Source organism: Heptranchias perlo, chromosome 5, assembly GCF_035084215.1.
Source record: "Heptranchias perlo isolate sHepPer1 chromosome 5, sHepPer1.hap1, whole genome shotgun sequence".
Taxonomy (NCBI): Eukaryota; Metazoa; Chordata; class Chondrichthyes; order Hexanchiformes; family Hexanchidae; genus Heptranchias; species Heptranchias perlo.
This window is the reverse complement of record NC_090329.1, coordinates 49905470-49931074: the sequence shown is the minus strand read 5'-3', so window position 1 is coordinate 49931074 and position 25605 is coordinate 49905470. Positions and strand designations below refer to the sequence as shown.

General features: G+C 41.6%; 1 protein-coding gene across 3 annotated transcripts in view; it reads right to left on the bottom strand.

The window, feature by feature from the left end:
* The window catches only part of ldah (lipid droplet associated hydrolase), a 306360-nt gene that overhangs the window by 78708 nt on the left and 202047 nt on the right, over nt 1-25605 (bottom strand). For all 3 annotated transcript variants that reach the window (XR_010962896.1, XM_067984345.1, XM_067984344.1), the window contains exon 4: nt 19925-20085. Coding sequence is in view for 2 of the 3 variants with exons in the window: in XM_067984345.1 (XP_067840446.1) it covers nt 19925-20085 (161 nt within the window). In the remaining variant the exon portion in view is untranslated. The remainder of the gene's footprint in view (nt 1-19924; nt 20086-25605) is intronic.

Sequence of the window (25605 nt, the reverse complement as noted above, 5' to 3'; positions counted from 1 at the left end):
AATACCGACCTCTTAGGAACACCACTCTATACTCCCCTCCAGTCTGAAAAACAAACCGTTCACCACGACTCTCTGCTTTCTGACCCTTAGCCAATTTTGTATCCATGTTGCCACTTAAGCAGTTTTTCTCTTTGTTTTAACAGTCAGTCGCCCAGAAGTTAAAATCGACTCCACAATTTCCTTAGATGATGCAAAGATTTGGTCATTACCCATGAACAGATTTTTTTTATTGCACTACCAACAGTGTACCCTCAGAGAAATGTATGCTGCTCAAGTATTTCTCAGCATCAGTGATGTTGTGAATGTTGATATTCACTTTGTTGATGATCTTTCAGAGTAGTTGACTCCTCGTCTTAAAGATAAGGGATATTTAAATATGCGGCAGGTATATACAGACAAAACTGGTCAGGGAGCTGATAAATAATGTGCCATCTTTAATACTGAGACCAAGTCAATGATTGTGGAGAATAAATAACTTCAATGCTGCCCACCCAGCTTTATTCTATAAGGATTGCAAACTCTCTTCAGTTATAAGCATTCAGCTTCTCAGCTCGGTAATCATATCTGATCTATACTGGTGTAAATAAATGGGAAAATTGTTGTCAAAACTAGTAGTAGAATGGAAATTCTCAGAAAAATTGGCCATATTTGTCATCATCAATAATTTCAATGCTCTACAAAGTCTACATTTGCCTAGTGATTAAATTCTGTTGTCTCTTTTGGTAGGTTGTAAAGAAAACTCATTTCTTCTTTCTGAATTCAGTACAAATACTATACAGCCAGTGGACTTCAGGGTGGCCTACCCCATTTTAAAATAAAGTAAAGAAGAGATGTGATTGGGGCTTTCAGTCTTTCTCAATATTGTGACTGGAGCAACACCATAAACCCTTGTTTATGTCTAAAATACAAGAGCTGCTGCAGCTGTCCCTCAATATTCTGCATCAACCCAAAAAGACTGCAGAAAGGACCAGCGGCAAAGTTTCACAGAGTGCTTCCTGTCTGTGGTGCTGTTTTTCAGATAGTATCAGTGGCTGGAATCTGTCCTTTCTGTGCTGCCACACTTTGAAAATTCTGTGGTGTTTTAAGCAACCCGCATTCAAAACGACATTCATGCATAGGATGGAAAAGTGACAGTTATGATTCTTGTCTTGGGGCTCTAAATTACAAAACTGATCTTGTTTTCATTGGAGAAAAGATTGACAGGGCCTTTAAAATGCTAATAAAGAATAGATAATTTAGATGCAAGCAGGCTACTTGATTTGGGCTATCAGTGCAGAATTTATTTTTCCTCTTCCTACAGAATAATGGACGCATGGAACAGACTGTGTTGGGTAACTCCTTCAAATAAATAAATAGCTGGTTGTGGACAGAATTGAAGGTTATAGGGATATAAGTTTAAGTAGTCAATGGGACACAATGGTTCCGTGTTGCTGGGGCTGGTGGTAGGAGGGGAGGAATAGGAGGAGGGTAGGAATCAGTGTAAGGACATTTGTGGAGAGCAGCTAGCCAGGACTGAACAGTAGAAACTTTGGGATTGATGGATGTTCTCCACTTTTTTGCCTGGTTCCTTTTTGGGGATCAAGTCACATTTATTGAGAATGTTCCCTTATAAGATTAAATAGGTACGGTAGCAAATAATTTAGTGACAACGAGGATGTGTAAACCTTCAAGGTACAACTGTCACATTGCATTTTTGCACATATATTTGCTTTGGGAAAAAAGGACGTTGATTTTTCAAGATAAATGCTACATGGTTAATGAAATGAGAAAGAACTTACAATTGAGCAATGCAATATTTAAAATTACAATTAGTTCATATTGTATGTTCCAATGTCTTAGTTATTTCTAAGAGTTGATCTTTCTACAAAGTAGCTGCACATAAAGCTTTGTACTGGGATAGAACAGTGCCAAAAGATATGATTCTTTCCTTATTCAACACACACCGGTACAGTTTGGTATTGTTACAATGAAAGTTTGAAGTAGAACTGAGGTACTGTGGAAGTTAAAACACTAACATCAGGTTTAATTGGATCTTTGATTTATTACAAGTCCAGGTCCTGTGTGTGCAATGCCTACAATAGCAGTAGCAATGATCTGGGATTAGTAGTGTGTCCAACACTCTTACATACATTCTGAATACTTTAGTAGCTGAAATGGGAACCTTTGTTCTCCTAATCTGCATACATGAATATTCTTTTGTGAACTGAGCCCAGCCTCTTTTTTCCTGCTTAAATCATAATCCTAACCCTTCAAATTAAAGAATGAACACTGAATTTATATTTTGGGATTGAAGATATAATACAACATTAACATTCTTTAAAAAATACCTTTTGAAATTGACTGTAGATAACTTTATACAGTGAAAGCAGTAACATGCCTGAAATGCCTTCAAATGACTGCACTGTGCTAACATTTTATTATGGACATTATTTGGTCCAGGTGTACTCAATGAAATCATATCACACTGCCATCTACAGCTATACAAAACAGCTTTGCCTGTCATAATATTTCATAAAAAATCTCAAATTCAGATGCTGCACTAAACATACAGGCCCCGAAATTCCATGTGGTGAGTTGCACCGGATTTGTGCCCGTGCAACTGGAGTTGTGCCCATCGATGCGCCCCAGAGCTGTATCTTCCAGAATTTTGTGGGTTAGCTCATTTGCATATCCACCGGAGGATCTCCAGTGCAGATTCCATGTAAACAGCACTAATGTGCTGGGGGTGCTTGGAAATTCGAGTGCAGCCTTTAAAATCCTAACTCTGGCTGAAAATTTGCAGCAACAGACTGAGGAAGCAGTAAGTAAGTAGCAAAGTGTTTGGATCGCTCAGTTCACTGTCAGATAGCTGAACTGGATGGCTCAGGTGTGATTTTGTCCCACTTTTTCAGAATATCTTCCACTGTATGATGTGGCACAGACAGTCTAAGAAGGGACAAAAGCATTCCGAGGAGGAACAAAAGAAGAGCTCACAATTTCAGAGAGACAGACCTCCAAACTCTCCTCGAGGAGACTGAACATAGGAGGGACATACTGATGGGTCCCCATGGGAGGAAACTGCAAAAAATGTCTTGTGCCACGTGGAAGAGGTGGCACTGGCACTCCCAGAATTGCAGACCACTGCCGCAAAAAGTTCAATTACCTGACCGGGGCAGGCAAGGTATCACAATAACCACTCTCCCTTTTCCCTTGGGCACCAGAATACTCTTCACACTCTAAAATTAAGAGCTGTACAACTAACCCTTCGCACTGCAATCTGGATAAAGGGGCCACAAACTAGGTATATTAGAGTATGTTTGGCCAGCTCCCCTCACAGCAATTACTTGCATGCACAACCTTAAAACCTTTTCCTCCACTTAAACAAGGAGATACCACCAAATCTTTTATATCAGCTGTCCGGTGACATCTGGGTGACAGTCCTTAATTGCTAGTTTTCACTGAATGAACTTAATCTTGTTGCAGGAGAAATTTGTTTACAATGTTGCAAGAGGCAAGGGACCAAAATTATGGTGCTCGCTTCCTACAAGGTGCAGGCCATGGAGCTGCTGGTGAGGCACTCTGCTCTAGTCTTGGGAGATAGCGACGTTGGGGGCACAGTGCTGGTGCCAGGTTAATGGCTGCACAGCCACACAATTACTATGGCATTCCTGTGAAGCAGTACACAGTCACAGGTTTCTACACCTTTCTCTGTCTCCTTAGTCCCAAGGGAATAATGCTTACCCATTTTTTTCCTGCAGATCCACCACAGGAAAGGGTCAGATAATAAGGGAGATGAAGAAGATGATGATGATGATGATGAGGAGAGTACAAAAGCAAGGAAGTTCTGCTAAACCTTTATAAAATATGAGTTAGGGCCCAGCTGAAGTATTGTGGCCAATTCTGGGCACACTTTAGGAAGGATATCAAGGCCTTAGCATAGGAGATTTACTAGAATGGTACCAGGGATGAAAAACTTCAGTTACATGGAGCGACTAGAAAAACTGGAGTTGTTCTCCTTAGAGCAGAGAAGGTTAATGGAAGATTTGATAGAGATGTTCAAAATCATTAAAGTTTTGATAGGGTAAATAAGGAGAAACTGTTTCTAGGGGCAGAAGGGTCGGTAATCAGAGGACACAGATTTAAGGTAATTGGCAAAAGAAGCAGAGGCGACATGAGGAAAATAATTTACGCAGCAAGTTGTTATGGTCTGGAATGCTCTGCCTGAAAGGGTGGTGGAAGCAGATTCAATAATAACTTTCAAAAGGGAATTGAATAAATACTTGAAGGGAAAAAAATTTGCAGGGCTATGGGGAAAGAGCAGTGGAGTGGGACTAATTGGATTACTCTTTCAAAGAGCCAGCACCGGCACGATGGGCCAAATGGACTCCTTCTGTGCTGTATCATTTTATGATTCTATGATAGAACTTTCTCCTCACTGAATATGGGGATGATGAAGTTGAGAATGATGACGATGAAGGAGAGGTAGTTGAGGTCAAGCCCATCCATCAGTTCCGTGATCAACATCCTGCCCTATGATCCTCTGCCACAACTCCCTTGATCTCACTCCCTGTATCACTTGCTTTTTCACTCCCAAACCAACTCAGATATTTTCAACAACGCTCGTGAGGATGTGATACTGGGTGATCATAGAGCATGAAGGAGCTGGAAGAATAGATGAGGATATGCTATCTTCCAGCAGAGGTAGAGGAGAAGGCAACCTATGGCTTTGGAGTTATGGTGCCTAGAACTCATGAGTACTCACCTGTAAAGAAGGATGTTCGAGGAACGTCACACCTACATGTAGACTCTGAGGTCAGTCTCCAAGGATGTACGGCAACTGCCAGCTCTCATTTGTGGCAACATTAGGGAAGCTTTTTCTTCGTTGTAGAAATGAACGGAGCTTGTGGCAACTGCATTGGAATCTTCAGCTGCCACTCACCTAAGAAGTGGTTAAGGACAGTCAGTGCCCCCTCCCCTAGAGAAGCACAGGTTACTGATGGCAGGAAAATAAACAGCACCTGGTCCTGGATTGAAGGATTAGTCCTTTATTTGAAGGTGGGAAGAGGGTGTTAAGGCAGTGGTGGCAAAGTTAGACTGTGCTATTTGAGTGATCAGTTGTGCTCTAATGCTTCTTGCATCAGTCACTGAGGAATCTTCTGAGTGACGGTAATCCTGATGCTCTCCTCCGTGTACTTCTGCCGCCAAAGCAGCTAGGGCCACTTCCCCAAGGAAGTCCACATCCATGCCTTTTTGGATGGTGAAGTTGTGCAGGCTACAACTATGTGGTAGACACGAGCTGGAGCACACGGAAAAGTCTTGCTCAATCTGACAAGGCAGTGAAAGCGTGCCTTTTGAAACCCTTATGGTCCTCTCAATGACCACTCTGGTAAAGGCATCATTGTAGCTTTCCTCCGCTGCTGTGTGTGCAACTCTTAGTAGTGTCATTATCTATAAGAGCAGGGGTTACGTCTTGTCACCCACAAACCAGCCACATTGACATTATTTTCTTCCTTGAAGAGCTCAGGGAGGGCCGGATTCTGAAGGGTGAATGCATCGTGACAATTTCCAGAAAATCTCGCATTGACGTTCAGGATCCTTTGCATGTGGTCACACACCAAATGTACATTCAGGCACTGGAAGCCTTTTCTATTGAGGAAATTGAGGGGGTGACTATAGGAACTTGCAAAGCAACTTGAGTGCCATCAGTTGTATTCTAGCCTCGGGAAATCCAGCAACCCCATACAATTGGATGGCCCTAGCTCGCTGCAGCCTTGCTGTGATGCGAAACCAGATGAATTCCCCTGCTCTCCTGAAATGTGTGTCTGTCACCTGCTGAGCACCTGACTAACAGACGGAGGATGCCATATCTGCCCCTGAGAAGCCTTCACTGAGGGTGACTGACATACTTTTTGGAGCAATACAAAACAAAACAAAATGCTCGAAAACGTCATTCTCGGCTGCAGTAATTGCTACTCAAACTCTCACCAGTCTTCAAGCTCGAAAATTCCTGTCTTGGCTGATTCTGGCAACAGCTGTTCTTTGTAATTCTCATTCTAACTTACTTCTAGTACATTTGAGTGTAAAACTATGGAATTCGAGGAAAAAAATGATGCCCTGATTTTAGGTCCCAGAAAAATCAAAACTGCACTGAATTTTGGGGCTACATTTCACAGAAACCACTTATCTCTGAAAAGACTGAAGGAATTAAAGTGCTAGAGCAGTTTTTCATACACCTGTCAATATGTTTTCATTAGAAACAATAGACCTTGGCACTGAGCAGTGTCAACTACCTTTCTCTGACTGCCTTTCATATTTAGCAACAGTTTTCATTTGGCTGCTACAAAATGTCTGATCACAGAACCAGCCATAAGAAACAAAATAAATCTTGGAGCAACCAGGAGAATGCTATCCAATTCACAAAATTAAGAACGTCCAAAATAACTTAAAATCTCAAATATCTAGTGCAAAATAATCACTTAAATATACTTTCTCTGGGAAATATTCAAGGTATTAAACAGATCAGGTGTAAACACCAAACAGAAATCAGGATTGCCTGTTGCAATATTTTACTTTGTGAAACTCATACTTGGTCCTCCCACATAACCTGTCCACAACTTCTCTCCTTATATCCATCAATATGAAATAGGATACCCATAGTGCATACCAGTTCAAGACAGTTGGATTGAAAACTGGTTAATAAATCCTCAGCCTGCCTATTTCCAATTGCCTTTCTTGCAATTTTCGACTTGACTATTACAGAACACAGTTACAGCCACGCACTAATAGCTGACCGAAATCACTAAACTGGACAAACAACTGGCCTTATCTAGACCAGACTGCAGTGTCCAATGACTAACTTCATTACAATGAATTTGTTCTCCTTTCACTGACATAGAGAGACTGTACGAATCTTTATTAAAAACATCTGCAGAATTGCTTATGATTTTTGGGTCATCTACTGTCAACAACTTTGATGCATGAGCTGTTTTAAATCTGAGAACTTGTGACAGAAAATTCACTGAAATGTCTAAGCTCACTTGTATATACAGTTCGCTGTGTTTCCTGTGCAGTTGAAGATAAGTTACTGATAAAGTTACATTTGTGGTAAGTAGGTATTCCCACTTAGTGTACAATACAAATATATTCATTAGTAGAAAAGGGGCTAAAATGCTGGTCTCAGCTGCATTCACAATTTTTTGCTCAGCATCACACCGTGGAAGGGAAAGATATTGGGCTTGATTTTTGGATGTCCGAGCCGGCGGGTTCGTGGCGGGGCTCCGAAAATCGGGGATTCCCGGGGTGGGTCCGGAGCCCGGCTCCAACCCGCCCACTTCCGGGTTCCCCAGTGACGCGCTTAGATGCGAGCGCAGCCCCCGCATGCGGGACTCCCGCCGGCAATTAAAGCCTCAACCTCAACCCCGGTGTGCAGACACATTTACCTACCTTGCGGAACCCTTCAAACGTATATCTTCCGGATGGGGGCCGCCATAGCTGCAGTCATGACCTCCTCGGAGGATGAACAGCATCACCAGCCTCGCTGGCCATGCCGTACACCTCTGACACGTGGAGCTCCACAACACAGTGCTGTAGCACATCCACCTGCACAGCAGGAGGGAGGGCAACGGCAGAGAGAGATGCGTCGCAGAAGGCACTACCCTCACCACAGGGTCTACAGACCGAGGCTCAGCTTCCTGGACCTCTCTGAGCAGCAGTGCACACGGAGGCTCAGAGTCACTCGACATGTAGTCGTGGACATCTGCAGCCTCCTTCATGCCAAGCTGCTCCCGGCTGGCCCGAGCACCATCTTCTTACCTGTTGCTGTCAAAGTCACCACTGCCCTCAACAACTTCTCCTCCGCATCCTTCCAGGGTGCCACTGGGGACATCACCGACGTCTCTCAGTCGTCTGCACAAAACAGCCCTGCAAATACACCTGCACCCACTCTGCTGTGACACAATGGGTGGCATCGGTTGTGGGTCTTCATAGTGATCCTCAGGAAAGGGCATTATTGCACAAACCAGACAAGATTTGCAAAGACGAGGCAGTAGTGGTGACAATATATTATGTAATGTGAGTTGATCAGAAATTAAATATAAGTAAAAACCATGACAAACCCTCAAACACCCTTGTGCATCCCCTTCATGCTCACGACACGTTTGCCTTACGCTTCCTACTGCACATATGTGATGCATGCCCTGTGGCTGCAGCACAGGTAGTGGCAGGTTGGGTGAGGCTGACCATGAAAGAGATGCATCAGAGGGTGAGTATGAGACAGAGCCATGAGATTGTATGAGGATTGGGTTGAGTGGTAGTGGTGGGATGAGTACTGGCGAGGTGAGTAAGTGCAGGTAAGATGAGGATGAGGTTTGAGTGGGTGTGAGGAGTGATGTGATAGAGTAGTGTTGGCAGTGCAGAAGGAAATGTGGGGTGGGGGCAGTGATGTGGCAGAATGTAGGGAAATGAGTAAGTGTACTCACTTTGGCTGACCTACTTAGATCATTGAAGCGCCTCCTGCACTGTATGCAGGTGCGTCTTATGTTGGTGGTGCAGGTGACCTCCTCTGCCACCTTGAGCCAGGCCTTCATGGTGGCAGAGGCAGGCCACTTCCTCCCGTCCGCTGGGGAGAAGATCTCTGTTCTCCCCCTCCTCCTCACCCCATTCAGTAGGACCTGGATTGAGGCATCATTAAACCTGGGAGCAGCCTTCCCCCTGGGCTGCTCCATGCTGTAATTTTGGCTCCTTTCTGGAGCATCAGTCAGTGGAGGACTGCCCCTTTAAATAGGGCTCCTCCAGCTGACAGCCTATGATGCGGGTGCGCAGTTCGCCCACTGCGCAGCTTTCCAGCGCGAAACCCAGAAGCCAAGGTAAGTGGCTTCAATTAGGCTGCGATCGCGTGCGGAGCACCCCGAATTCAGTGGGCGCGTTACCCCCCCGCCAACTTGCCTCCCTCCTAATATTGAGCTCATTATGTTCATCTCACCCACAGCGATGTGTGCCTCATATCGACATAACAGTAGAGCTTTTTATGTGATATTATTAATGCTTGCCTGAAGAGTGTAAGAGGGAGGAAACCTGATTGTGAAAGCAGTTGGTCATATCTCGCAAATGTACTGGAATACCTTCAGGAAGTAACCAAATCAGTGAATTAAATTTTACATTGACTTCAATTCTGAAACTCATATTTAGTTCTCCCACATAACCTGTCTACAACTTCTCCCCTTATATCCATTAATATGAAATAGGATACCCATAGTGCATACCAGTTCAAGACAGTTGGATTGAAAACTGGTTAATAAATCCTCAGCCTGCCTATTTCCAATTGCCTTTCTTGCAATTTTCGACTTGACTATTACAGAACACAACTACAGCCACGCACTAATAGCTGACCGAAATTAAAAATGTTGTGGATATAAATTACCTGGATTTTCAGAAGGCATTTGATTCCTCATTTTAGTCTTGGATTTAATGGCATATTAGCTCAATGAATTGGCGGTTGTCAATAAAAAGTACCAGTTATGGTAAACGGTGAAGGCTTTGACTATGAGCAGTGTATGGTGGAGATCTGTAGGTACCTGTTCTGGGTCACCTAAATCTCATTCATAAATAATTTCAAGAAGGGTACTTCCACTAATGTTAAATATTTGCCGATAACACTAAGCTTTGTGGTCTGGTCACCACCATAGCAAAAATGATAACATTCAAAGACATCCAGCTAACTTAAGTGAATATGTTGAGGAACTTGATAGTTAGGAGCTAAAAATATTTGGCACATTAGTGGATGAAAAATGTGCATCATGGATAGGTTCCATTTTAGTTATCTGTTTGTTCACATCAGGTAAGGTCAACTGCATTCACTGATAAGTATTTGACATTGATGTTGCCTTAAAATTTAATTTCATTTTAGATATAATTTTTTGAACCAAAATGATTATATTTTGGTTAGATATATTGGTCGAGAAATTGGAGTAATGCCAGAAACGTGTGTGAAGTGAGTGTCGTGGTAGGAACGCGCACCCGAAGATATTGCCCTGATGTTCACTGGAAATTGGCCTCGGGCCTCATCTGCGATAAAACCGGTGAACTGTGGTGCCAATTGGGCCTCCCGATGCAGCTCGTCAGTCAGCCCCCTTTAAGGACCCCTTTAGCCCGCTGTAGACCCAGATAAACTGAGCAGAGCTTAGTCCAGTTGATGTCGAATTTTGAGTGATCCCCGAAAACAGGCATTAGGACCCTGATCTACATATTAAAGGCACCTAATGCCTGTTCAGGCAAGTGCCCTGCTTCCAATTTGGCAGCCGGCATACTTCTGGGGGAAATTGGGTGAGAATTCTTAGCCCAAAATTGGTCAATGCAAATTTTTCGCTCAAAAAACAGGCACAATGAGGACCAATTTTTCTCCCCATTGGCTATACTAATACAAGAACAAAATCTGTAGTGTTTTGAATAAATCAAGATTAAAAACTAATCTCTAGCTTGGAATGCTGCTTTTCCATAAAATTTACCATTATCCCTCCCCAAATATTCTGTGGTGGCTGCCATTCAGCTCAGTGTGAACTGAAAGAAAATATCATGTTATTTAAACTGCCACAACCCTATTTATAATTGTATATTGCAAGAAATAAAAGAGGGATTCTTATGTTTTCTGACAGCGGATATAATTCCAGTTAATTTTTCCATTTGAAACTCAAGACGCTTAGCGATATAAAACGGTACCTTCCTTTTGTAGTGAAAGCAATATTAATGAACAAAATAAATACATGTTAATTTGCAGCAATATCTTCAAATGAGCACAACTATACATATAGGCCTAGAGTATCTGCTTGTTTGCGCTAGATATATCAGCGCAATCCGGGTGCAATCCGCCAAAACAGTGAAAAAGAGCGCCCAAAACTCACTTCCGCTTAAGTTTCCGCAATCTTTTACACTGGTTTAAAAATCACTGCGTCCAAAGCTGGCCCCGCCCACAAAACTGGCCACGTCCCCAGATCGAAATAATGGGGATGGCGAATTTCCGCCGATCGCGCCCATTCAAGGAGGGTCTTCAAACTGAGCTAATTTTCTTAGGCGTAAAGGCGCTAGTAGGCATGTTTCAAAAGTTTTTACATATTAAAAAATATTTAATTTATTAACACCAATGAAACTAGTAAATGGTTCAGTACAATTTTTATTAAGTTATTTTCAGTGATTTCAAATCAGGTTACTCACAGATGGAGGACTGGACACTCATTAAAAATGCTAATTTTTTGCTTCAGCTGTATTAGTAAAACTGCATCAGGTTACCGCACTTAAATACATCAATGGGTATTTTTTAATGCAAAGAAAAAAGAAATGATTACGCTGATCAATTGTGCTGGGTCATGGAAGATTTTGAGTTTGTGATTCTGCAAATGCATTTTAGCGGAAATTTGGACTGTAACCCAACCAGAGCAATTTCAAGCGCATTTGGCACCCAATTTGCCAATTGCGCCCAAAGAGGAAACTCGACCCAAACAATTATGGTAACACTCAAGCAAACAAAATTAAACCAATAATGTGTTGGTTACAAATGTTGTTGAATACCCACTTTTCATTCCAGAATGTTTCCATTTTAAAATAAACAGCGAAGAGTACAATAATAGTGGCTTGAACTCAACATCAGTGATTTATTTTCTACGAAAAGCGGCGCAATAATAAGGTACAGATGGAAGCAACTGCCTACAATATTTACTCCAGTGGTTGATTAAGGCACAGCAAAACCTCGAGAACAAAACCTATAGATTAATACATGTTCCAATAATGCTGGTTCAGCAGGTCTTGATTATTTTTTATATTCGTTCATGGGATGTGGGCGTCGCTGGCGAGGCTGGCATTTATTGCTCAATCCTAATTGCCCTTGAGAAGGTGGTGCTGAGCCACCTTCTTGAACCGCTGCAGTCCGTGTGGTGACGGTTCTCCCACAGTGCTGTTAGGAAGGGAGTTCCAGGATTTTGACCCAGCGACGACGAAGGAACGGCGATATATTTCCAAGTCGGGATGGTGTGTGACTTGGAGGGGAATGTGCAGGTGGTGTTCCCATGTGCCTGCTGCCCTCGCCCTTCTAGGTGGTACAGGTCGCGGGGATGGGAGGTGCTGTCGAAGAAGCCTTGGCAAGTTGCTGCAGTGCATCCTGTGGATGGTACACACTGCAGCCACAGTGCGCCGGTGGTGAAGGGAGTGAATGTTCAGGGTGGTGGATGGGGTGCCAATCAAGGGGGCTGCTTTGTCCTGGATGGTGTCGAGCTTCTTGAGTGTTGTTGGAGCTGCACTCTTCCAGGCAAGTGGAGAGTATTCCATCACACTCCTGATTTGTGCCTTGTAGATGGTGGAAAGGCTTTGGGGAGTCAGGAGGTGAGTCACTCGCTGCAGAATACCCAGCCTCTGACCTGCTCTTGTAGCCACAGTATTTACGTGGCTGGTCCAGTTAAGTTTCTGGTCAATAGTGACCCCCAGGATGTTGATGGTGGGGGATTCGGCGATGGTAATGCCGTTGAATATCAAGGGGAGGTGGTTAGACTCTATCTTGTTGGAGATGGTCATTGCCTGGCACTTGTCTGGCGTGAATGTTACTTGCCACTTATCAGCCCAAGCCTGGATGTTGTCCAGGTCTTGCTGCATGCAGGCACGGACTGCTTCATTATCTGAGGGGTTGCAAATGGAACTGAACACTGTGCAATCATCAGCGAACATCCCCATTTCTGACCTTACGATGGCCTCCACTGCCTTCTGTGGTAGAGAATTCTACAGGTTCACCACCCTCTGAGTGAAGAAATTTCTCTTCATCTCGGTTCTAAATGGCATACCCCGTATCCTGAGACTGTGACCCCTGATTCTGGACTCCCCAGCCACCGGGAACATCCTCCCTGCATCTAGTCCTGTTAGAATTGTATATGTTTCGATGAGATCACCTCTCATTCTTCTAAACTCTAGTGAATATAGGCCTAGTCGACCCAATCTCTCCTCATTTGTCAGTCCTGCCATCCCAGGAATCAGTCTGGTAAACCATCGTTGCGCTCTCTCCATGGCAAGGACATCCTTCCTCAGATAAGGAGACCAAAACTGCACACAATACTTCAGGTGTGGTCTCACCAAGGCCCTGTATAACTGCAGTAAGACATCCCTGCTCCTGTATTCAAATCCTCTTGCAATGAAGGCCAACATACCATTCGCCTTCCTAACTGCTTGCTGCACCTGAATGCTCGCTTTCAGCGACTGGTGTACAAGGACACCCAGGTCTCGCTGCACCTCCCCTTTTCCCAATCTATCACCATTTAGATAATAATCTGCCTTTCTGTTTTTACAACCAAAGTGGATAACCTCACATTTATCCACGTTATACAGCATCTGCCATGTTCTTGCCCACTCACCCAACTTTTCTAAATCACATTGGAGCCTCTTTGCATCCTCCTCACAGCTCACATTCCACCCCAGCTTTGTGTCGTCTGCAAACTTGGAAATGTTACATTTAGTTCCCTCATCCAAATCATTGATATCTATTGTGAATAGCTGGGGCCCAAGCACTGATCCCTGCGGTACCCCCACTAGACACTGCCTGACACCCAGAAAAATGACCCGATTATTCCTACTCTCTGTTTCCTGTCTGTCAACCAATTCTCAATCCATGCCAGTATATTCCCCTCAATCCCATGTGCTTTAATTTTGCATACTAACCTCTTGTGTGGGACCTTATCAAAAGCCTTCTGAAAATCCAAATACACCACATCCACTGGTTCTCCCCTATCTATTCTACGTGTTACATCCTCAAAAAACTCCAGTGATTTGTTAAGAATGATTTCCCTTTCATAAACCCATGCTGACTTTGTCTAATCCCGTTAATGCCTTCCAAGCGTTCTGTTACCACATCTAGATGTGCAAGAACCCCAGCAACAGCAAAATATAGAAACATTTTATAACAATGGAGCTAATACAACTAATGAATGCAAAGTAATGTGCAATTGTGCCCTACTGCACTTATGCACCAGGATTAAAGTCACAGGGATAAATTTTCATCTTCAGTGCATGGACGATAATCTGGCGGAGCAGATTGCCTGCCCATTATAGAACCCACCCGATTTTCATCCCACTGAAATCTTTCAAAGAAATATCCATAGAAACAGTTGAGCTGTTCTGCTACAGGAAAAAGAAGTGTGATCAGTAGTTTGTATTCAAATGGACTTACAGTGTTTTTGTTGGCTAACTGACAGGATGTTGTATTTCAAACTTGAAAATAAATCCACACAATACGATTTGCAACTTACAATGGAGTTCAACATAAATTCATATCGAGTTGGTTTCAAATAAATCTGAACATCACCGAATCATTTGTACATTACTGCAATGATGACAGCTCATGTTAACAGTTATGGTTTAAATATAAAGTGCAACATAATAATTGTGAGGTTTGAGTTTCAATATTTGATACAGCAGAGAAGTTTAGCCACTATATACATCAACAAAAGGGATACTGTCTCTTTAAAATAGAAGTATGTTTCCAATTTGAAATGTTCACTGAAAGGCTTTGTTCCAGGATTGACTCGGATACCATTGTTTTGATACTTTGCCAAAGAGTTTTCTATATGTTTTTCATTGTGTGCAAATCATAAAGATTAACAAATGAGCTAATGCATGATAGGGTTTGCTTTTATACTACCATTTTGGCATGACACAACACAAACCCTTCCTCTCGTGATAATTCTACTTACATTTTCTGTTGTCTGACTATAAACATGTTTCAAGGCAAATTGTAAAAATTTAGGAGTGATTTAAAAGAAAACACATTTTGTGAGAAATAAGGAAGTTGAAAGAAATAAGGAAAACAGTAATTCCATCTATTTAGCCTTTTGGACTATTCGCCCCTTTTCTCTTATGAGTGTTAAAACTGAATATACAATATTGCAGGGACAGTATTTGTCAAAAATAAAACACAAAAAATATCAGGGTGCTCACTTCCATTGTTAAGATGGGTCCAAGAGGTGAGACTTTGAGCATACAGGAAAATATATAAGTGTAGAGTTTCCTTCGTTTATGCTGGGAATATCAGCGCAATCCGGGCGGAATTGGCCTAAAGAGCACAAAAGATCAGGGAATTTTAAATGTAAGTGAGTTACGGCCAAAATCACTATGCTCATGTTTTCTGCGATCTTTTACGCTGGCTTAAGATTCAATTCGCCCAGATCTGGTCCCGCACAACTGGCCACTCCCCCAGGTTCAAGTTGCGAGATTCCACCAATTCAGCTGGTTCGGGAAGGCGCTTCAAATTGCGCTCATTTTCTTAGGCGCACAGGCACTAGTTTTTTTTTATTCGTTCATGGGATGTGGGTGTCGCTGGCAAGGCCAGCATTATTGCCCATCCCTAATTGCCCTTGAGAAGGTGGTGGTGGGCCGCCTTCTTAAACCGCTGCAGTCCGTGTGGTGAAGGTTCTCCCACAGTGTTGTTAGGAAGGGAGTTCCAGGATTTTGACCCAGCGACGATGAAGGAACGGCGATATATTTCCAAGTCGGGATGGTACGTGACTTGGAGGGGAACGTGGAGGTCGTGTTGTTCCTCTTGTCTTTCTAGGTGGTAGAGGTCGCGGGTTTGGGAGGTGCTGTCGAAGAAGCCTTGGTGAGTTGCTGCAGTGCATCCTGTGGATGGTACACACTGCAGCCACGGTGCGCTGGTGGCGAATGGAGTGAATGTTTAGGGTGGTGGATGGGGTGCCAATCAAGCGGGATGCTTTGTCCTGGATGGTGTCGAGCTTCTTGAGTGTTGTTGGAGCTGCACTCATCCAGGCAAGGGGAGAGTATTCCATCACACTCCTGACTTGAGCCTTGTAAATGGCGGAAAGGCTTTGGGGAGTCAGGAGGTGAATCACTCGCCGCAGAATACCCAGCCTCTGACCTGCTCTTGTAGCCACAGTATTTATATGGCTGGTCCAGTTAAGTTTCTGGTCAATGGTGACCCCCAGGATGTTGATGGTGGGGGATTCGGCGATGGTAATGCCGTTGAATATCAAGGGGAGGTGGTTAGAATCTCGTCTAAGTAGACACGTTTTAAAAGGTTTTTCATATCAAAAAATATTTAACTTACTCAGAAACTGACTAGTGTATGCCAATGAAACCATTAAATGGTTCTGTATAGTTTTTTTTAAAAGTCATTTACAGTGATTTTAAATCAGGTTACTCACAGGTGAAGAACTTGACACTCTGATTAAAAATGCTTATTTTTGGTGATAAACCCATTTTCAGCTGTATTAATAAAACTGCACCAGGTTACTACTCTTAAATACATCAAGGAGTACTTTTTAATGGAAAGAAAAAAAGAAACAATTACATTCTATTACGCTGCCCGATTACGCTAGTTCATGGAAGATTTTATGTTTGTAATTATGCAAATGATTTTAATCGGAAACTTGAACTGTAACCTAACCAGCGCAATTTCGAGCGCATTTTGGGTGGAATTTCCCGATCGCACCCAAAGTGGAAACTCTACCCTAGAATGTGTTTCATTTACTCAAGTCGTCTTCTTTTATATTGGAAGTTAGCAATAGACAAACCACTGCATTACTTTAGTTTGTGTTTTCTTGCTTTTTGATGTATTCTTATTTTCAGCCACTGGAAGTTGCAGAGCTGCAAACTATAAAATGCTTAAGTAATTTTATGAAACTTTAAGCAGAATTATCTTGCTCAAGTTCAGCCCCTGACAATCAGTTTTCGCAGCCACAGAAACAAAAGTTCATTGATCATTTTGAATGCACCCATCATAGAAGAAAGTTAATCCCATACTACTTTGGAAATTTCAAGGAGCCTTGCTACGCTGCTGGAAGTGCGGTAGGGAGGGACTTTTGCCCATGCATTAGGGGAGGGTGGCACAGGCCAGACTGGCTAAAGATTTCAAATGCTAAAATTTGCTTCCCTGCTACTCCCTCAGGTGGACCTGATATCCAGATGGCAATCAATATCTCCTGGATCAATTACCATTTGAATACAGCATTGTAGGGTCCACATATGGTCCTGCAGGCATACTTACTGCTGGGTCGCACAGAAGGCGTAACTGGCAGGATTTTCAGAGGAGCCCGGATTCCCACTAGTCCTGCCATCCCCCAAAGTACCATCAGGATGGGGGGGATGGGGATGAAGGATGCACCATCCCCCATTGTATTTCTTTTTCAGAGCCAAAAAGGATTGAAATTTGACAGAAACTGGTTCCATTCCAATTTTCCGTCCTTCTGCTCCCACTACAGCAGATTTCCACCCTCCAAAACAATGCAATTTCTAGGTTCCAGTTTTTAACTTACCAAGGTGATAGATTAGTGCTGACAATAGTGTTTATGAATACATGGTCAGATACAATCAGCATGCCTATTCAAATTCCCCCACCCCTTTTACAAGTTATTTTCCCCATCCTTTTTAGGTTGGCTTCTTGAAGCACTTAAGTGCATATCATGCAGCATCAAGGACCACATATAAAGATTAAATTCATATTCCAATTAATTTGCATGTAACTTAAGTTCTAACAGATCTGGGTATTCTAATTTCGGATGTATCAACCAATGAGACAAAAATGCGAAAAACAGTCTTTCCAAACCTCCAGGCCCACAAAATTCAAACTAACCAACTAGAAATGTAATACAAGTGCAAATACAACTGCATTGCCTGAGCTTTGAGGATCTGATTGCCAAAGCTCAAAGATTGCACGTGGCTCAAAGAGTGCAATTTGGACACCTCTACACTGGTTCATTGATGAAGATGCGTAATGGGATTCGACAAGTATTGCTCCTGTGTCTGTGCAAAACAACTTGTGTTTAATAAGTATGGTCAGTAGCCAGTTTCTTAGATTTACTGCTTGCATTAGGCGAAACAGTTTTACCACTTGAGCTGCATATTTTATAAGTCAGGTCTGTGAGCTCTGAATTTCAAACCTCATTCTTTTGGGTATGAAAAGCAAGAATAGAACTGTTTAATTTCCCAGTACAAGAGACCCAATGTGCTTTCCCCAGTTGAGTGAGATGATGCAAGTATTCTCAGCCACTGCTCTTAAGGTCTAATTTAGTAACCATTGTTGATTCCATGGCCTTTGTTTTGTTAGTTCTAACTTACCTGGAGTGCTAATGTTTTTGATATGGAGAGGATGAGTAGGCTAACTTCTAGGCTGTCTCCTAAATAGATAACAATAGATGTCACTTTGGTCCAAATTGGCTACTTTGTCTTCAGGTATTATGGTCCAATACTTTAACTTTTTACAATGTGCACAATTGGAGAAATTGGAGAAATTGGTGAAGTGGGGAAAAGCTTCCAGATTGTATCTTATTGGGAGATGATGTAGACAGGAGGCTGTGTGGCAGTTCTGTCAAATTTTAGAGCATTGGAATAGAGCATTGAGCAACAATGGATAACAATGCAAAAGGGTATGGTCAGCATGCCTTGGACAAAAATAGGTTTGGAAGGGATAAGAAAATATTGGCCCAAAATTGCTCACCAAACAACGAGGTACCTCAACGGCATCCTGTGTCTCCGACAGTGAATCAAAGGAGCAAGTTTACGCATTTGCACATGCGTATTAAAACCCGGAAATTGTGAATTTGCTCCTATTGGTTCGTCGGCGATTTGACAGCTGCGAATTAAAGGGGAATCGCACACCATAATCATTGAAATCACTGAAAGATTGTAAGTTTGCTCATCTGCCCAACTGGAACGTAACTACTCACGCCACCAAAAGGTACGCTGAAAAATACCAGGTCTACATTACTTTTTAAAAGCGCAATGACTCTTATAGACTGCCAAACAACTAAAAATTAAGTTTAAAAAATGTGGAGTCTCATATTATTCCTTATTGTAATTTTTTTGGTCATTAAAAAATTTTTTAAAAATTAAAAAGTTAAAAATTTTAAAATTTTTTTTTTACTTTTCACTTCTGTCTCTTCAATTTAATTAAATTACTTCTTTGGTTTTTTAATAATTATTTTTTTATTTACAATGCAGATTTTAACTTTAAATGAATGAACTTTGCTTGCCTGCTTGTGGGTGTGACTTCTCTTCCTGACAGATTTTGTGGCCTGTCTTCCATTCTCACAGACATTTCCCATGTGAATCAACCCATGCTGTTCAGAGGCTGGGTTGATGTTGCGCATTTTTTGAAAACTTCCAAATCACATGAGTCTACGCCAGGGAGCCCGCAGTGAGTAAATTCGTACATTTAATTAGCAGGAGCTGCTGTGAATGTTGCCATGCCGCTCTGAGCAAGTTCCGCCTCAATAAAACTCTGAGGCTCAAGGCGAAAAGGTTTAAACTATGGGGATTGTAATGGGAACAACAAAAAAAATAAAAATACTACATTTTATTTAAGTTGAACAGAAAGCCAGCTCTTCTTGCATTCTTCTGTAGTGAATTATATTCTGATACCTTCATGTCATTCTTTGATCTGCAAAGTGGTCTACTACAAGTTTTGTTGTTGTTGACATCAGTAGAGGCCATGGAATAGATTGCCTGCTCGCTGCCTCTACTGGGGTATTTTGTGTGGTAAGGGCTGACTTGGGGAAAATAACAATTAGATCTGTTTTGATTCAATTTATGCCATATGTTTGGTGTGTAGAATGATTAATATAACGCTGATTAAACATCTGAGCTGTAAATTTTTCTTGGTCAGAAATTCCAACCCCTGCATGTGCTGCACCATCAGTTCCGCACATGGATAATCCAGTGCCTTTAGCACAACATTTATAAAGGCTCTATCGAAACATTGTAATAATGATAAATAAATCCAAATTTAATAATAAAAAATGACAAAGTCATGGTACATTAGAAGCACACAACAGGCCAGGTGATGCGTAAGTTTATACCACTCAAATCCTGACTGATATAACTTGCAAGTATTAGCATCAGAACATAACATTGGTCTCTAAGTACGGTATAAAAATGATCTCCATCACCATCGTCCAATCAGAACACATACCTGTAGTTCTGGTTCACGCTTCATCATTTCTAGTATCATATGACAACCAATAGAATGGCCAATCAGTACAAGCTTGACATCCTTTGGCACATTTTTCCTGAGGAAAGTTAATTTATGTTCTATTTGTCCATTCAGTCCAAAGACATCCTCTAGCTCAATATCTGCAAGAACAAAAAATAAAGGACCTTTTGAAAATGATCGCACCCTAGTAAACTTGCCATATTAAAACCTCATGTTGGTGATGGCTTTATTACATTATAAACGTTCATGATGCAACACCACTTTATTTCTTTCTGTATGGATTGAAAATAAGGTGGGTCTCCAATACAATTTTTGTAAAAATCAGGAGCACACGATGTACATAACCTGGGAATTTACCACTATTGTAGTTTGAAATAATATATTGAACATAACACTTAAAAGGATGACATCTTTTGAAATAGGCTGGAAAAAAACTATTCAGGATTATACCCATATATTGAAGCTTCAGTTACTTTCATTTAAAAAATTAACTAAATCCTGGATTGTTTGTTTGAATAAGCATTGCATTTACTAAGATTTATAAATTAAACATTACATTGAAACTAATCAGGTTGTACATAAAGCCATTCAAAGTATAAACAATACAAGGGTGAGACACCACAAGTATGCTATGAACAAAAGCCATTTAGCCCATTAAGCCTGTTACTTCCACAGACTACTTAAAATCTACCCTTCCACAACTCCACCCCACTTACTTGGGGGTTGGAGAGTATTTATGTAGAAACTTATCCCAGGAAATTAAATATATAAACTCTAGAATATCTATCTACCTCCACTATTGAGCCCTGGCTAGACACTTTCCCCATTTCCTTGGTCATAGTAGCGCAGAAATCATGTTCCACTGAGTATTTGATTACTTCTGTCCGAGGATTTTTATGATGTTGTATGCATTTGTTAAATATATAATGATTCCATTGATGCAAAGGTTGACTGCCAACACTGGTAATGAAGAAGTAGAAGTGCACAATCAAGTTCCAGGTCTAACTTCAAGTACTCTCCAAGAGAGGCAAGCAGTAATAGTGCAACATGATAAACACGTTACTGTCACTCAGAGAATAATAATCCTTTTGGAGAAGATATTTTGTTATTGGGGCCTACCTGGTGAGATCTCATTCTGTGAAGTCATTTTGACTGGATCTGGGTGGTTGAGATTTCTGCACTTTTTTGCTGAAGGAGAAAGATCTCGAACATGGATGCACATGAAAGGAGGTGGAGAAAAGACACTATCCACTACATCTTCATGCCTTTGCCTCTGCAATCACTAGTAATGGTAACTGCTGGGGAGGGCAGAAACCAAAGAAAAAGATAATCATGGGCCAGATTTTGTTCTAGCAAGGCATCTAATGGCATCTGCCAATAGTTAGACTTGGTCTTGCACGTTTAGTTTTTAATTTTTTTGCATGGCAAGTTGCTGAAAGTTCGAGCTGATAATGGGGCAGCGAGGAAAACAGGGCAAGCAACTGTGTATCTCCTTAACCAATTGGATTGAAGGATTGAGAAATAAACAGCGCATGGACTGAGAAGGAAATGTAAATTAGAGTGGGTGAATTCAATATCAAATCAGGTACAGAAAGAGAAATAAAGAGGGAAAGAAAGAGAGAAAAAAGAGGCAGAAAGGAAAAGTAAAAAAAAAAATTTAAAATTTTTAAAATCTCCAACAATCAATACCTGAAGAAATGAGATTTCACACTTGTAATAGTTAATTTTCGGTGCCAGAGAGGTTGACTGGCAGTAATTAATACTTATCACATCGTTAAAAGAGTACTTACACTTGAAATGACAAGACTTAACTTTCTGTGGCGAGTTTAGTTCGTATCTACTGTGTAAGCACAGCAACTTCACGTCACTCAATGCATTTCAATGGTGAGGCAGACAGCGAGGTGCCGTTTTCACAAAGCTAACGGTGGAGCAGCACAACTCGAGCAGCAACTTTTGGATATCCGCGTTTAACTGCTCATCTGCCCCTCGTCTGAAATTGCTGTACCATTTGTACATAAATAACGACACTGCCATTAGCCTCACCATTATTTTGACAGCAAATTTTGGCCCAATAGGGCCAATTTCAGGACAATCAGACAAGCTCCAGGAAACTATTGTTGCCCATGACACATCACTAGGAAAATTTAACCCACACACCTTGATATTTCCAAATTTTAACCTTTCAGTAACTTGTCAAATTCTTTCCCAGAGGACTGTATGTTACTCATACTTACTATATATACACTGTGGTAACTTGTTCCAGATGATTACAACCCTCTGAAAAAAATAAATACTTCCTGGCATTGAACCTAACTTTTAGCCTATATATTTTATAGGCATGCCCTCTGGTCTTTCTATCATTATCCATTTGAAATATCTTATCCAAATCTACAACGTGCAATGCTTTCATAAATTAATAAATCTCAATCATATCCGTCTGAGCCTTTGTCCAAAGTTAATAACTCCAGCTACAGAAATCTAACTTTAGGCATTATTTTTGTTCTCTCCTCTGCACACTCGCTAGAGCCTAAATAGGCATCATTAGATGTGGAGATCAAAAATGCAGACAATCCTTCAAACGTCAAAAAATAAGCATTTTATGTCAATGACACATTATTTTATTGCTCCTTTTTAGGTCATGGTAAACACCGGGTTAAAATTTGCTGACAACTGCAAACTGCTGGAATGTATGTAACATTCTGGTATGCCAAATATATTAATATGCATGCATGGCTTATTCCTATTGAAAAAAGGGGGTTTAATAATGCTAATGTCTGTTGAATGCAGAATCATTGGTGTCAATCTGTCAGATGGTGTCCCTAAAAGCTGGTTGAAGAAATCTTTAATTTCCAGCAATCACAGATGAAAATGGTCAGGATAAACATTTTGTGATTGCCATCCTGGGGGACATTTTGAGCTTGTGGATTTGATTGACAGCTGTATTTGGGTTGAAAACTTGGGTTGGGTCTGTGAGAGGGAGAGGACTAACGATTCTCTGTAATCACTGAAGATCATTGTGGCCAAAAGCTTATGATTATGGACTTATATTTAGCTGCCTGCGCTCAACTGACTGACTGACTTCTGTTCCTATTACAATATATACAGCATGTTATAGGTTGCATGGCATGTGCAGACACCTACACCGAGGCTCCGACATGGTTCAGTAACTTTAGGTGCATTACTGTCAAAGGGGTATGGGGTTTACTAGATTCTGGATTTGAGTGCTGCACAGTCCCTGTGGGAGAACGGGATTTGATAGGGTAGATAGAGAGAAACTATTTCCTCTCGTGAGGGTGCCCAGAAGAAGAGAGCATAACCCTTTGTTAGGCAAGAGTATTAAGGGTTACAGAACCAAGGCAGGTAAATGGAGTTGAGAGACAGATGAGCCATGATCTAAATGAATGGGTGGAACAGGCTTGAGGGGCTAAATGGCTTCCTGTTCCTATGAGACTAGGAGCACAGCAAGATGACCGAGACTCCTGCTCAGCTGTGGCCCTGACCTTGCTGACCAGATCTATTTAGCCTGTGTAGACGTGGAGAAGATGTTTCCACTTGTGGGGAGAGACCAAAACTACGGGCCATAAATATAATATAGTCACTAATAAATCCAATAAGGAACTCAGGAGAAACTTTTTTACCCAGAGAGCGGTTAGAATGTTCAACTCACTACCACAAGGAGTAGTTGAGGTGAATAGCATAGATGCATTTAAGAGGAAGCTAGATAATCACATGAGGGAGAAAGGAATAGAGGGATATGTTGATAGAGATGGATGAAGTCGGGTGGGAGGAGGCTCGTATGGAGTATAAACACTGGCATAGACCAGCTGGGCCGAATGGCCTGTTTCTGTGCTGTAAATTCTATGTAATTCTACGTAACTCACCAGTCAATTTGAAACCATCAGGGATACAAAGCTATTCAGAGGCTCCATGGTAGCATTTAAGCTCATAAGAAGTAAGTGACTGTATTTCAAAAATCAATTTTAAGTTATGGGGTTGCACAGAAGAAGTGTCTTTGTTGTTTTGAGAAGAACAGTAATTTTTTAAATTACTGTATACTATTCAATTACCTGTTTAATGTTAAGTAAATTTGTTAGTTGGTTTATTAGGCTGAGCCTCAGTCTAATTCAACATATATTCTTCTGTCTTTCTAAGTTGAGGTGATCATGTGGCAGCCCATGGCATAGTTCAGTAAGGCTCAGTATTGTGGTAAAGCTTCTTTGTTCAATTTCTAGCTAAGAATTTAAAAATTAGTGTTCTAAAATGATGATTTTCCTTTGAGATTTATTCTTGAAGTACCACCCCTCAAAATTTATGATAGAAAAACTAAATCGATAGTTTACGTGCAGTAAAAAAACTGATAATGAAACATTAGATGTTCTTTCTGTTCCGTGTCTCCTTGATTTTGGGTGAATCTGAGGCAATTAGGTGCATGAAATGTGACAGGGAGCTGTTCTACAGGTTCCCTGATGTCCTCCACCATTTCCAGGATTTTTCATTGAACATGATGGCGATCATTGAATACAGAAGCCCATCTTTGGGCGGACACATTCAAGTAATAGACTAATGATAGGAAGAATACACATTCGGACGTATATCCTAATATTAACATCTTAGTGACATTGGGTGTTGGAAATGCCGCTGTGTTTGTGGCATCCAGCATTGCTAAGGGGTTGGGGGGGGGGCTTTATAACTTAAATGGCTGTCTTGCAGAACGATCAATCGCACTAGGCAAAGTGATGCTTTTAAAGTTTTTTGAAAATCACTATTTTTCTGTGTCCCAGGGATTGTGGCCATGCTACTCTATGGTTGGAGCTGCAGCGATTCTCCCCCACCTCACCCAAGACGGGTGACCTGGCAGCAGTGGAAATACTGCCCCACAGTGTGTCACAAAAAATTTACATGAGCCTAACTTTGGAAGATTCAATGGGGACAGTGCTCAGGGAAATCTAACCCGACTCAACAAGATCTTGCTGTCAAGGTGACTACTACCATTAACAGTCTTTAATGCAAGTCTAACAAAATTTGGAAAGATATAGCCGTTTTATTTTAGCCATTACATTTCTAGACTTTATTTAGTATTTTAAACTATTTAATATTTTTGAATTTAACTTGAAACTAGTCAATCTCCCATGGCATTGCACACAGTGAGTCAGAGAGGTCACTCTGATGTCTTCCTGATGTCTTTCTGATGTGGAGATGCCGGTGATGGACTGGGGTTGACAATTGTAAACAATTTTACAACACCAAGTTATAGTCCAGCAATTTTATTTTAAATTCACAAGCTTTCGGAGACTTCCTCCTTCCTCAGGTAAATGTTTCAGGAGCTCCTTGAAGCCTACGCATTTATACATATAGAACAATACATGTTGTTTACAGACTGCCCCTGCAACTGCCTGTTGCCAAGGCAATCACCGTGTTCAGACAGAGAGGTGTCACCTGCAGAACCCCCGAATACACATTCAACAAAAAAACAAACAGGGAAAAAAAACAGAGAAAAAAAACAGAGAGAGGCAGAAACATCCGGAAGGCAGAGAGAGCCAGCAAATGACCCATTATATTAAAAACAGATAACATTTGTTCGCTGGTGGGGTAACGTGTAGCGTGACATGAACCCAAGATCCCGGTTGAGGCCGTCCTCATGGGTGCGGAACTTGGCTATC